The following is a 14,397-nucleotide window of genomic DNA, read 5'->3' as shown; positions in this document are numbered from 1 at the left end:
TTAAAGGTGTGCACTGCCAAGCCTGACAAGCCTAAATTTCTCAATTTAATTCCTTACTTATTTCTCCCTTCCTGTTTCCCTCTCTCCCTCATTTATTTATATATATTATGTATGTATGTTTGTATTTTTATCTGTCTGTCCTTGCTTTTCTTACTTCCTCCCTTCTTTCTCTTCCTTCCTCCCTTCTTCCTTCCTTCCTTCCTTCTTTGCTTCCTGTGTGTCTTCTCTTCTCCTTCTTTCTTTTCTTTGGGATAGGGTCTTGTTAGCCCAAACTGGTCTTCAACTCACTATGTAGCCTAGGATGACTTTGAACTTCTGATCCTCCTGCTTCCACCTTCTAAGTGCTGCAGTTACAGGTACCAATCATGGTCCTCAGTTTACTTAGTACCAAGACCTCATGTGTGCTAGATATTAACTACCAGCTCAGCCATGCCCCTGGCTCCATTTCCTGTGTCTCTTCTTTCCTGTGTGTCACTCTCATCACATGACTTCATGCACCTCTAGTTGAACCCTCCCTTTTGTAGGACGGTTCCTACTGGTCTCCTTGCTGGATGCTCCAGACCCACTCTGATATTTGTGTTCAAATTTTGCATCAGACTCACTTTAGAAAAAAAGCTTTCCTGAATTTCACTAAAACATCTAATTAGAGACAAGAGTTCCCCCAGTGAGTGAACTGTTGAGCACAGACAGAACAGCTAAGATTCCTCTGATCTAAGACCTTGAGTTCTACGGGAGGACTGTGGCATGGAGACAGGTAGGGTGATGTGTTTTAACAACTACAGCATCTTTGGGTGTCTCCAAGCGGGAAGGTCCCAACACACATTCAGAATTCTGCCTAACACTGCTGAGTGAGGAAACATTGATCTTAGACACAAAAAGGAAGTAGCTGCTCTCCACTTGACCAGAAGAAAAGTGTCCATCATTATCAATGGTTGACATGGCAGGGTCACTTTCTCTTCAGGGAATAACATGGAGCCTGGCTTCACTGAGAGTGTGTGACAGGGAGATGTCCTAGAGAAAGAAAGATGGGTGAGGGACTGCTTATCTTATTCTGAACCTGTTTCTTGGGACTTGGCTCTCTTTCTGCTTTCTATGACTCTGCTCTTACCCAACTTCCTGGTCTTTGGTCCTAGATCCCATCTTTCATCTTGCTCATTACCTCCTCCAGCCATTATCATCTGGTCGTGTGTAGTCTTTAGTCTCTAAGTGGACCCACTCAGCTCCGCTCCTCTGCTATAATCAGAATGTCCACTGGGAAAATATTTTGTACACCCAAGAGGAAGTTGGCCTTGAAAACCCAGCTTGGTTCTCCAGGGCTGTGGAGAAGGTCAGTTCCTCATCCTTTGGACAAAGAAAACCTTTCATAACTTATGTAAGAGCAACACTGGAGAGCCGGGTTCTCTCCAGGGAGAAGGGTGAGGGCCATGCAAAGTCAGCAGTGAGCACTTCCTGGACAGCCCTTTAGGGAAAATGGGCTGGGTGTTGGTGGAAACACCAGTGTCTGTCCAACACCTGTCCCCTCACATCCTACATGCATATGGCACTGCCATAACCCCCACCTCCACCCCCACACACATACATACATACACTGGGGCTCTGATTGAGTTTTCCTCATCCTAACTCCTGGGGCTCCCTTAGAAAAAAATCAGGGATCATGGCAAAAAAGCAACACTGTCAACAACTGATTGAGTTAATGATGGGGCTTCCTCACCTGAGACATGTATTTCCAAGGGATCACTGGGTTCTGACCACACCTGTGGGCTGATAGCATGATAGCCATAACATCTAAATGTCCATCTCTGGCTGGGGGTCACAGAGCCCACAGGAAACAAGCCCTGGAATTGCCCAGTGGAGTTTATAAACACTGAATCCAGTATCAAGGGCTTCTGTTCTCCTTCCTTAGTCAGGACAAACCTGCTAAATCCCAGCTGTGAGCCACACTGGCAGGTAATATTCTCTCCTGAGGTCACCACACTGCTGGGTTGGACAGAGAGGCTGGGTTTACTATAGAATCCTAGAAAAAAAGTAGTAACATATTAAGTAGGCATAGGCAGCCCATGTTGGCTTCCAATGCTGCGCTGTGAGACATGGGAAACTCATGAAAACAGACACTTTCCTGAGGGCAGAGCCTGGGGCTGAGTGTTCTCTCACCTGTTACCACAAGCTCCAGAGGGTCACTGTGCTCTGACCACCCAGCAGCAGTCTTATAGTAACATCGGTATCTCCCTCCATACTGTTGTTCAATTGATGGGATCAAGAACTCAGCCTTGTTTGTGGCCTCCAGTGTGCTCTGTGTGCGCCAGGGATGTGGACCTCCCTCCTTGTAAAGACGGTATTCCCGGGCCCCTGTGGTCACCTCACATGAGATGGTTACTGGCTTCCCTCTGGCAACAACTGATCCAGACTGAACACTGAGGGTTGGCTTTGGGGGAGTCCCTGAAATGAAACGAGGGCTCTGTCATAGGGCATTCCCCTCAGATGTCAGCCTTCATTTTCAGCATGCCCCAGGTATCACACGATGTTCCCAAGCTCCACTGAGCAGGGTTATCTTCAAGTCCACAGTGAGGAGTGATCTGGAACAGCTGGACACACACTCACCTGCCAACACTGAGGTCTCTTGGCCCAGATTCAGCCCTAGAAGAGAGTCCCTTGTCAGAGCTTTGCCCCTAATGCCGACATAAACGAGCTTCACTGAAACCACTTACACACCCTGGAGTTTCTCAATTGGCTAGAGCCTGACTATAGACCACAGTCCCCTTCTCTTCTTCAAATCTTACCCAGATAGAGCAGGACTGTGAAGATGAAAGTCATGGCACCTCTCAGTAGCTGCAACTGAACTTATGGAAGAGACCACAGAGCCTGTCAGGGCAGCCAAAGAGCAACAAGGATGAGATCTTTAGAGAGAGATTGGATGCCTGACATCACATGGCTATTTCTTCAGAGATACACAAGAGAAACAACCCTCCCTAGGCGACTGCCTCTCATTTCCCTAGGGCTGTGGCTTGGATTCACTCCAGAACTTCTTAGAGAAATGGTCATCTCCTCTAGCCTCTCTCACTAAGACGGGAACAGCAAAAAGACCTGTTACTTTCATCTGTTGGACCACCTAGAAGTTAAGGATGATTGAAGATGGATTCTTCTTTCTTAAACACTCTCCACTCTTTCAACTCATCCATCTGCACAGCACGGTGGGGTCCTGATGGTCCTCAGTCAAATCCTAACCCTAAAAACGCTTCTGAGAATATCCAGGGTGATGTTGCAGTGTGGATGCAGAGGAGCTTGCACACTGAGCACCCAACCATGCCCCATATGTGGACCTTCATCTTGGGGGTGGGCAGAAAGGAAAACACAGGGAGATAGAGAAGGAAAAAGCTGTTCTTCATGGTTCTGGGTGTGTGTGTCTGTGGGAAACAGCCCCCTGCACTCAACATCCTTTCCTGTCTTAGCAGCATCAACTACTCCCATCTCTCTGGGAACAACCTTCAGAGCTGTTCTTGCCTCCTCACTGTTTGCTTTCTTCATGGGACTGAGTTCTCTTGCTGGAATAAGGGTTGCTTTCTCCATAGTGCCTGCATGTTACTCACTGCTGGTGCCACTAGGAACACTAGCATCTCATCCCTGAAGTTCCTCTTCTGGAGTCTGTTGTAAGCACTGTCATGCTGGGCTGTCCAGGACATTAAGAATTTCAACCATCACTGATCTCCTGTCCAGGATACAGCATGAGTTTGGAACATGAAATGTTTATGTTGTTATACACTGTAGGTGCTTGCTGGTGTGTGTGTGTGTGTGTGTGTGTGTGTGTGTGTGTGTGTGGTGTGTGTGTGTCTGCCCTGAGCATTTACAGATGGTCCATTATAATATGTGTGAAAACTGAAGATCATCATGGTCAGGGAAAGAAAAAGAGACACAAAAGATTCCTGAATGGGGGCTGGAGAGATGGCTCAGAGCTTATGAGCATTGGCTATTCTTCCAGAGGTCCTGAGTTCAATTCCCAGCATCCACATGGTGGCTCACAACCATCTGTAGTGAGATATGGTGCCCTCTTCTGGCCTGCAGGCATACATGCAGGCAGAACATTGTGTACAAAATCAATAAATAAAGCTTTAAATTTTTTTAAAAAAAAGATTCCTGAATGAAGAAAAACCCATTTCACAGAACACAATGGGATCAGTAGATGTAGGATCTTCAGAGGTCTGTAGGGAATGTTGTTCTCCATGTGGTGTAAGTGGGGTCAGGGATCCTGATAAATCAGGCATGTGAGGCTCCAATCCCCTTGTTTGCAGAGGAGCACTGGCATGATTGTCCAGGCCCTATAATCAGCACTGAGCTGCTTCCCTCTATGAGTACGCAAGGCAGATCCACTCCAGTATTGTCACCCATGACCATCTGTGTCATTTGAGTCTGAATGTGAGTGTCACACTGGAGCCATCCCTGACAGTCACAATTCTAAGCATATGCTAAGTGTGGAAGAGTAGATACCACAGTACAGGGCTGATGTCCAATCTCCCCCATCTGGCCTGTTTCCTGGGTCAGACTGGGTAAGACCCTCTGTGGGAACTCATGGTCATGAGGGTGAGATTACAAACATCAATGGGTAGAAGAACACAGTATATCAGAAAAAAAATGGGGAACTAGAAATATTTTAGTGAGAACTTGTAGGTTGAATTTCAGTCACTTAAAAGTAATTCTATTTAAGTGAAAGAAGAGGCCATAGTAGAGTGTGATAGTCTGAGGGAACTACCAGGAAAGAGTGCCCTTCCCACAAACAGCAGAATTCCACAAACACTAAGGCTGCCAGACGAGAATGTTTTCCACGCTTCCCTCCTCCACAGCACCACACAGAACCTGTTAAAGCTGGCATAGTGTGAGGGAGAGTCTGAGAAGATCGCTTTCAACCCGACAAAATCATGCAAGTAATTCACTTTATAAATCTGTGCTTCTATCAACCATTAGAAGAGCTTCCTTTTGCAGCAGACTGACTAAAAGGCTGACAGCAATGATTGTGAATGCTCAGCTCTTATCAGTTCCTCCTCCAGGGCTGAGAGAACATCATGGAGAGGATAGAAAGAGGGTAAAAGCCAGAGGAGGGGGAGGGGTGTTGTGAAATGCTGTTTTGGGGACATGAGTAAGGCTTTTGCACACAAGAACAAGTGTGGTTCCCTGCAGAAGATCTGAACAAAATCAGAGCAGCTAAAATCCCAGTGTGTGTGTGTGTGTGTGTGTGTGTGTGTGTGTGTGTATGTGTTTGCTACTGGCACTTGCTGTTGCTGTACAGTTGGGGGAAGTCACTTTTCTTTAGCAGCATGGCCACTGAAAGGTTGTCCATGTCCTAGTGGATTACCCCATGCCCATGAACATGTGTGCACCACTAATTGGACTCCATTAAGTTAAAAACAAAATTATAAAAAGAAAATGATGAAGTTGGGAGGGAGACACAATGAAGAGCTCAGGGGTGAGGTTGGAGTAGAACTGTGGAAGTGAGGAGTGGACATATGATCAAGATGCTTTCCATGTAGCTGGGCGATGGTGGCACACGCCTTTAATCCCAGCACTCAGGAGGCAGAGGCAGGCGGATCTCTGTGAGTTTGAGACCAGCCTGGTCTACAAGAGCTAGTTCCAGGACAGGCTCCAAAGCCACAGAGAAACCCTGTCTCAAAAAAAAAAAAGATGCTTTCCATGCATGTATGAAATTTTCAAGGAATAAATTAGAGGGGAAATGTAATTAATAACTAGAACAATTTTCCTATCTTTTCCTGATTATTAAAATAATTATTACTTTAGAACTTACTATTTGAACATCTATATATAAATATGTAGGTTCACGTAAATCCATATGAAGCAATAATCAATGGGAAAGAGATCGTTTGAAATTGGGAGGACATGAGAGCAGCTGGAGGGAGAAAATGGGAGGGGAATGATGTAATTATATTGTAATTTTAAAATGTATTAAAATGCATAAATAAATTGTAGCAAATGAAGCTTTACATATATCATCTTTGTGAGGCTGAGAAAACCTACTTTTCTTTTTCTGGCTTTTAAATACCTTTTAAAGTACAAACACATTAAATTTTAAATCAAAATCTCAGTTTGTACCTCCTAAGATAATCACATCTTTTTCTTTTAATATAATGGGTCACATGTATAGATTATTTTTATTTAAAAATATCTTTATTTTATTAGATAACTCCTACTTAATCACAGTATACTCTTAAATACATTGTTGGATTCACCTAAATGTCCATTCATTTTAAATTCCCATGGTAGTGTTATACAAAATAAAATGGGTCATATGAGTCTATGACATTATACAGAATATTTTCCTTAAAACTTCAAATTCTGAACAAGCTCCATGGGAGCGGGAGCCTATCCAGTCCAGAGACATTGGCAGATCAGGACTGAGCCAGTGTCCTGGGCCAGAGCAGACCTGAGACAGGGAACTCCACAGGATTAGGTACAGGGGAACAACCTATGAGCAAGTGAGCCAGAGACAGAGACCACTGAAGGTCCAGACTTGAATCAGGGACCTTCAAAGGAGTAGACCTAAGCCCTGTGTGTCTGGGTGGAAGTCTAGGACCTCCGAGGAACTAGACCTGAGCCAAGATCTCTGCGGGTCTGGGCATGAATCTGTGACCTCCTGGGGAGTAGGCAGGAACCAGAGATCTCTGCAGGTCCAGGTATGAGTCTGGGACCTTAGAGGGAGTAGGTCTGACCCAGTTCCTCTGTGGGTCTGGGTGCACCTGAGCCTGGGAACTCCAAGGAAGTAGACCAGAGCCAGAGCCTTTACAGGACCAGCCCCAAGTCAAGGACCTCTGCTGAACTGATCCAGACCAGAGACAGAAACAGGTCTGAGCCGAAAACCTAGGCTACAGGAGGCCTGAGACAGCAAACTCCAAGGAGTGAAGCAAAGCATGGGAGCTCTGAACCAGGAACACGGAGTGAGCAAAGTGGTAACTAGAACTGTGGCATGGACTGTACCATAGGGAACAACCATCTAATTCTTGGATCCACTGGCACCTAGAAGATTAATCAACAGAATCACAGACAGATCCAAACACACCTATTAGAAGAAAAGATGAGACTCCTAGGCCAGAGGAAACAAGCTCCACTGGGAGCAGAAGCCAGGAGCAAATCCAGCCCTGGGAGACAACCCAGTCCTGGGACACTGGCAGACCAGGATTGAGCCAACAACTTGACTAGAGTCTGCTATCTCCACCGGAACCAGAGTGGGACTGAACCAGTTACCTAAGACACAGAGAGAACAAGCTCCACCAGGAGCAGAAACCAGGAGCAAATCCCGTCCTGGGATATGGGCAGAACAGAATTGAGCCAGTGACCAGATCCAGAGTCAACAATTTCCACCAGAACAGGTACAGGGGAGTAACCACTGAGCAAATGAAACAGAGCCAGAGACTGCTGAGAGTCTGGACATGAATCTGGAACCTCTGTGATCCAGAGTCAGCGATCTCCACCTCAACATGTCTGACTCCAAGCTAGGGACTTCTGCAGGAGGAGATCCAAACCAAGATTTATAGAAACAGATCAAAGCCAGCAGCCTAGGATAAAGTAGGCCTGAGACAGCAAACTCCAAGGGAGCAGACCAAAGCACAGGAGCAATGAGCTACCTCTAGGAACAGGAATAACCAATGGGGCAACTAGAACTGTGACACTGACTGTACCATGAGGAACAACCATCTGAGCTTTGGATTCACTGGCACCTAGAATATTATTCGACAGAATCTCAGACAGCCCCAACCACACCTATTAGAGGAAAATGTGAGTAGAAAAGGTAAGATCGCATGCTACACCACAAAGAGCAACACAATACCAGTAAAACCTAAAGACCCTACAAAAGCAAGACCTGAACAACTAAATGTGGATGAACCAGAAGAAAATTATCTAAAAAATAACCTCAAGAGAATGTTTGAAATTCTTAAAGATGAAATGAGAAATTACCTTTAAAAATGGAGGAAGAGGAGTCCCTGTTTTTGTGCTGAGGAGTTCCATCCAGACTGGTGAGTGTGTGCCATCCTGGGGCAGACGGTCCAGGAATGAAGCACAGGGACCCTCCAGCTCCTGCTGCAGGGGCTTCTTTGTTCCAAACTACCCTGCCTCCCCCAAGCCTGCCCTATTGTCTGAGAAGTCCTTGGCCCAAGAACAGTTCCTGCTCATGCAATGAGGCTATTCACCCAGAGGGGTGAGGTCCCTGGAAGGGAGTGCAGGACATGTCCTGCCCCTGCTGCATAGGCTTCTTTGTTCCACATGATCGTGCCCTCCCCCCAAGTTTGACCTTTTGTGTGTGGGGTCCTTGGACGACCAGGAGTCCCTGTTCCTGTGCTGAGGATATCTATTCAGACTGCCTGCCCTACTGTCTGTGAGGTCCTTGGCCCAGTAACAGTTCCTGCTCTTGCACTGAGGCTTCCAACCAGAGGGGTGAGTGTCTGCCTGCCCAGTCCCTGGAAAGGAGTGCAGGGCACCTCTAGCTCCTGCTGCAGGGGCTTCTTTGTTCCATATGACCTTGCCACCCCCAAGTTCACCCTTTTGTCTGAGGGGTCCTTGGACTTACAGAGGTCCCTGTTCTTGTGCTAAGGAGTTCCATCCAGATGGGTGAGTGTGTGCCATCCCAGGGCAGAAGGTCCAGGAATGGAGCACAGGGCTCCTCCAGCTCCTGTTGCAGGGGGTTCTTTGTTCCACACTACCCTGCCTCTCCCAAGCCTACCCTATTGTCTGGGAAGTCCTTGCTCCAAGAACAGTTCCTGCTCCTGCACTGAGGCTATCCACCCAGAGGGGTGCAGGGTACCTCCTGCTCCTGCTGCAGGGGTTTCTTTGTTCCACATGACCCTGTCCTTCCCTCAAGTTTGCCTTTTTGTCTGCGGAGTCCTTGGACTACCAGGAGTTCCTGTTCCTTTGCTGAAGAGATCCACCCAGATGGGTGAGTGTGTGCCATCCTGGGGTGAAAGGTCCTGGAATGGAGCACAGGGCCCCTCCAGCTCCTGTACTAAGCAATCCACCCAGAGAGTCAGTCACAACAAAAATTGGACCAAGATGCCAAGACTCTCCTGGCTGCATTTGAAGGAAGAGATTGGCAGATGCCAATGCAGAAATTCCCCCCAACAACCTGAAAGGCAACATGACAACACCAAAATCCAGGGATCATGCAACAAGAAGACTTGAACACTCTATACCAGAAGAAGTAGAAGAAATCAACTTTAAACATAACATTATGAAAATAATAGAGGACCTTAAACAGGATGTGAAATACTGGTTTAAAGAAACAGAGAAGACAAACAAAAAGGTAGAAGAAATGAATAAATCTCTCAAAGATAACAAATAAAACACAGAAAAAGCAATCAAACAGGTAATGGAAACAGTTCAAGATTTGAAAAATGAAATGGAGGTAATGAAGAAAACACAAACCGAGAGAAAACTGAATATGGAAAATCTGGGTAAACGAACAAGAACTACAGAGACAAGTATAACCAACAGAATACAAGAGATAGAAGAAAGAATCACAGATGCTGAAGATAATATAGAAGAAATAAACTCATTGATTGAAGAAAATAACAAATCCAACAAATTCTTAACACAAAACATCCAGGAAATGTGGGACACCATGAAAAGACCAAACCTAAGAATAATAGGGGTAAAAGAAGGAGAAGAATTACAGCTCAAAGGTCCAGAAAATATATTCAACAAAATTATAGAAGAAAACTTTCCCAGCCTAAAAAAAGGAGATTCCTATGAAATTACAAGAAGAATTCAGAACACCAAATAGACTGGATCCAGAAAAAAAGCATCCCCTCGCCATATAATTATCAAAACACAAAACATACAGAATAAAGAACAAATATTATTCGCTGAACATAGCAGACAATGAGGGCTTCTGAGAAGCCAAGGACAATGGCACTGGATTTGGATCCTACTACACATACTGGCTTTGGGGGGGGCCTAGCCTGTTTGGATGCTCACCTTCCTAGACCTGGATGGAAGGGGAAGGAACTTAGACTTCCCACAGGGCAGGGAACCCTTACTGCTTTTTGTTATAAGAGAGATGGGGAGTGAAGGGAGGAGGGGGGTAAATGGGAAGCGGGAAGTAGGCTGAAAATTTTTAATAATAAAAAATATAAAAACCAATAAAAAATAACGAATATTAAGAGCTGCAAGGGAACAGGGTCAAGTAACATATAAAGGGAAACCTGTCAGAATTACACCTGACTTCTCAATGGAAACCATGAAAGCCAGAAGGTCTTGAATAGATGTGCTGCAGACAATAAGAGACCATGGATGCAAGCCCAGACTACTATACCGAGCAAAGTTTGCATTCACTATCAATGGAGAAAACAAGATATTCCAGAACAAAAACAGATTTAAACAATACATAGCCACAAGCCCAACCTTACAGAAAATACTAGAAGGAAAACCACAAACCAAGGAAGCCAACAATACCCATAATTACACAAGCATCTAACAAGCCTCCACCAGCACAACTCAAAGAATGGAAAAACACAAACACTACCACCAGAAAAAATTACTAGAGTTAACAATCACTGGACATTAATATCACTTAATATAAATGGACTCAATTCACATGTAAAACGGCACAGGTAAAGAGAATGGATACGAAATCAGGATCCGACATTCTGCTGTTTACAAGAAACATACCTCAACCTCAAAGACAGATACTACCTCAAAGTAAAGGGTTGCAAAAAGTTTTTGCAATCAAATGGACCAAAGAAACAAGTGGGTGTGGCTATACTAATATCTAATAAAATTGACATCAAACTAAAATCAATCAGAAGACAGGTAGAAGGACACTTTATACTCTTAACAGAACGATTAATCAGGAGGAAGTCTCAATTGTGAATATCTATGCCACTAATATAAAAGCACCAACATATGTAAAAGAAACATTACTAGAACTCAAAGCATACATCAAATGCCACACTCTAATAGTAGGAGATTTAAGCAATCCTCTCTCAACAATGGAGGGGTCAACCAGACAGAAACTTAAGAGAAATAAGAAAACTAAGAGATTTAATGAACCAAATGGACTTAACAGACATCTATAGAACAATCCACCCAAACAGAAAACAATACATCTTCTTATCAGCATCTCATGAAACCTCTAAAAAATTGATCACATAATCGGGAACAAAGCAAACATCCACAGACACAAAGAAATTGTAGGAACCACCTGTGTATTATCAAATCACCATGGAATAAAGTTAGAATTCAACAACAATTCTAACCCCAGAAAGCCTACAAACTCATGGAAACTGAACAGTCATCTACTAAACCACACCTGTGTCAAGGAAGAAATAAAGAAAGAAATTAAAGTCTTCCTTGAGTTTAATGAAAATAAAGACACAACCTATTCAAACCTATGGGACACAATGAAAGCAGTGCTAAGAGGAAAGTTCATAGCACTAAGTGCCCACTTTAAAAAAAAAAACGGAGAAAGCAAACATTAGAGACTTAACAGCACACCTGAAAGCTCTAGAAAAAAAGAAGCAGACTCACCTAGGAGGAGTAGAAAACTGGAAATAATCAAACTGAGGGTGGAAATCAACAAAATAGAAACACAGAAAACAATCCAAAGAATCAATTAAACAGAAAGCTGGTTCTTAAAGAAAATAAACAAGATTGACAAACCCCTAGCCAAACTAATGAAATGGCAAAGAGAGAACACGCAAATTAATAAGATCAGAAAGGAAAAGGGGGACATAACCACAGACACAGAAGAAATTCAGAGAATCATTAGATCTTACTACAAAAGCCTGTATGCCAGAAAATTGGAAAATGTAAAAGAAATGGACATTTTTTTAGATAAGTACCATATACCAAAGTTAAACCAGGAACAGGTAAATAATCTAAATACACCTGTTAGTCGTGAAGAATTAGAAGCTGTTATCAAAAGCCTCCCTACCAATAAAAGCCCAGGACCAGATGGTTTCAATGCAGAATTCTACCAGAACTTCCAAGAAGACCTAACACCTACACTCCTTAATGTATTTCACAATATAGAAACAGAAGAGTCATTGCCAAATTCCTTTTATGAAGCTACAGTTATCCTGATACCAAAACCACACAAAGACTCAACCAAGAAAGAGAAACACAGGCCAATCTCACTCATGAACATAGATGCAAAATTCTCAAAAAAAATACTGGCAAACCAAATCCAAGAACACATTAGAAAAATTATCTATTGTGATCAAGTGGGATTTATCCCAGAAATTCGGGGCTTGTTCAACATATGAAAATCTATCAATGTAATCCATCATATAAATAAACTGAAAGAAAAACAACAAATGATCTTTTCATTAGATGCTGAAAAAGCATTTGACAAAATTCAACACCCCTTTATGATAAAGGTGTTGGAGAAATTAGGGATACAAGGGTTATACCTAAATATAATAAAAGCTATTTACTGCAAGCCGACAGCTAACATCAAATTAAATGGAGAAAAACTCAAAGCCATCCCACTAAAATCAGGAACAAGACAAGGCTGTCTACTCTCTCCATACCTCTTCAATATAGTGCTTGAAGTTCTAGCAATAGCAATAAGACAACCTAAGGAGTTGAAGGGGATTTGAATTGGAAAGGAAGAAGTTAAACTTCCATTATTTGCAGATGATATGATAGTGTACATAAGTGACCCCAAAAACTCTACCAAAGAACTTCTACAGCTGATAAACACCTTTAGTAATGTGGCAGGATACAAGATCAACTCCAAAAAATCAGTTGCCCTCCTATACACAAAGGATAAGGAAGCAGAGAAGAAAATCAGAGAAGCATCACCATTTATGATAGCCACAAATAGCATAAAATATCTTGGGGTACTCTAACCAAGGAAGTGAAGGATTTATTTGACAAAAATGTTAAGTCTTTGAAGAAAGAAATTGAAGAGGATACCAGAAAATGGAAGGATTTCCCTTGCTCGTGGATTGGGAGGATCAACATAGTAAAAATGGCAATTCTACCAAAAGCAATCTATAGATTCAATGCAATCCCCATCAAAATCCCAATGAAATTCTTTACAGATACTGAGAGAACAATAATCAACTTTATATGGAAAAACAAAAAAAAGATAGCCAAAACAATCTAATACAATAAAGGAACTTCTGGGGGCATTACCATCCCAGACTTCAAACTCTATTACAGAGCTACAGTATTGAAAACAGCTTGGTATTGGCCTAAAAACAGAGAAGTCAACCTATGGAATCGAATAGAAGACCTGGATTTTAACCCACAAACCTATGAACACCTGATTTTCGATAAAGGAGCTAAAAGTATACAATGGAAGAAAGAAAGCATCTTCAACAAATGGTGCTGGCATAACTGGATATCATCCTGTAGAAGAATAAAAATAGATCCATATTTATCACCATGCACAAAACTCAAGTCCAAATGGATTAAAGACCTCAATATCAATCTGAACACACTGAACCTGATAGAGGAAAAAGTGTGAAGCAGTGTACAACATATGGGCACAGGAGACCACTTCCTATGTATAACCCCAGCAGCACGGACATTAAGGGCAACATTGAATAAATGGGACGTCCTGAAGCTGAGCAGCTTCTGTAAAGCAAAGCACACTGTCACTAAGACAAAAAGGCAGCCTACTGACTGGGAAAAGATCTTCACCATCCCCACAACAGACAAAGGTCTGATCTCCAATATATATAAAGAACTCAAGAAACTAGACTATAAAATGCTAATTAACCCAATTAAAAAATGGGGCACTGAACTGAACAGATAATTTTCATCAGAAGAAGTTCAAATGGCCAAAAGACACTTAAGGTCATGCTCAATCTCTGATGGAGGAAAGTTATCTGTCTATGTTTCTTTCATTGGTTAATTAATAAAGAAAACTGCCTTGGCCCTTTAAGAGACAGAAAATTAGGTAGGTGGAGTAGACAGAACAGAATTGTGGGAACAAGGAAGTAGAGTTGGGGAGACGCTTGAGGCAGTCGCCATAGTGAGGCTCCATGCTGCTCCTCTCCGAGATGGACGCAGGTTAAGATCTCTCCTGGTAAGCCACACCTCGTGGTGCTACCCAGATTACTAAATATGGGTTAAAGGAAGATGTGAGAATTAGCCAATAAGAGGCTGAAACTATGGGCCAGGCAGTGTTTTAAAAGAATACAGTTTCCGTGTAATTATTTCGGGTGTAAAGCTAGCCGGCGGCCGGGTGGCGGGACACAGTCCCGCCGCTTCTCACTACAAACCTCCTTAGCTATCAGGGAAATGCAAATCAAAACAACTTCGAGATATCATCTTATACCTGTTAGAATGGCTAAAATCAAAAACACCAATGATAGCCTTTGCTGGAGAGGTTGTGGAGTAAGCGGTATACTTATCCATTGCTGGTGGGAATGAAAACTTGTGCAACCTCTTTGG

At 43.2% G+C, this 14,397-nt stretch overlaps 1 protein-coding gene across 3 annotated transcripts; it reads right to left on the bottom strand.

Annotated features, from left to right (window-relative positions):
* Window positions 1–398: 398 nt before the first annotated feature.
* On the bottom strand, window positions 399–2,913 carry LOC119820322 (leukocyte immunoglobulin-like receptor subfamily A member 5). Of its 3 annotated transcripts, XM_038338507.1 has the most exons (5): window positions 2,778–2,913; window positions 2,599–2,634; window positions 2,152–2,436; window positions 1,712–2,014; window positions 399–1,011 (listed from the first exon to the last, which is right to left on the bottom strand). In XM_038338507.1, exons 1-5 carry the CDS (start codon window positions 2,809–2,811, stop codon window positions 983–985), a joined length of 687 nt encoding a protein of 228 aa, XP_038194435.1. In that variant the 5' UTR covers window positions 2,812–2,913; the 3' UTR covers window positions 399–982. The 3 variants fall into 3 exon arrangements, with proteins under 3 accessions (XP_038194435.1, XP_038194434.1, XP_038194436.1); XM_038338506.1 differs by having other exon boundaries at window positions 399–2,014; XM_038338508.1 differs by lacking the exon at window positions 2,599–2,634 and having other exon boundaries at window positions 399–2,014; window positions 2,778–2,849.
* Window positions 2,914–14,397: the final 11,484 nt, after the last annotated feature.

This window comes from Arvicola amphibius, chromosome 8, assembly GCF_903992535.2.
Source record: "Arvicola amphibius chromosome 8, mArvAmp1.2, whole genome shotgun sequence".
Taxonomy (NCBI): domain Eukaryota; kingdom Metazoa; phylum Chordata; class Mammalia; order Rodentia; family Cricetidae; genus Arvicola; species Arvicola amphibius.
The sequence above is the reverse complement of the archived record's forward strand: the minus strand, read 5'-3'. Positions and strand labels throughout refer to the sequence as shown.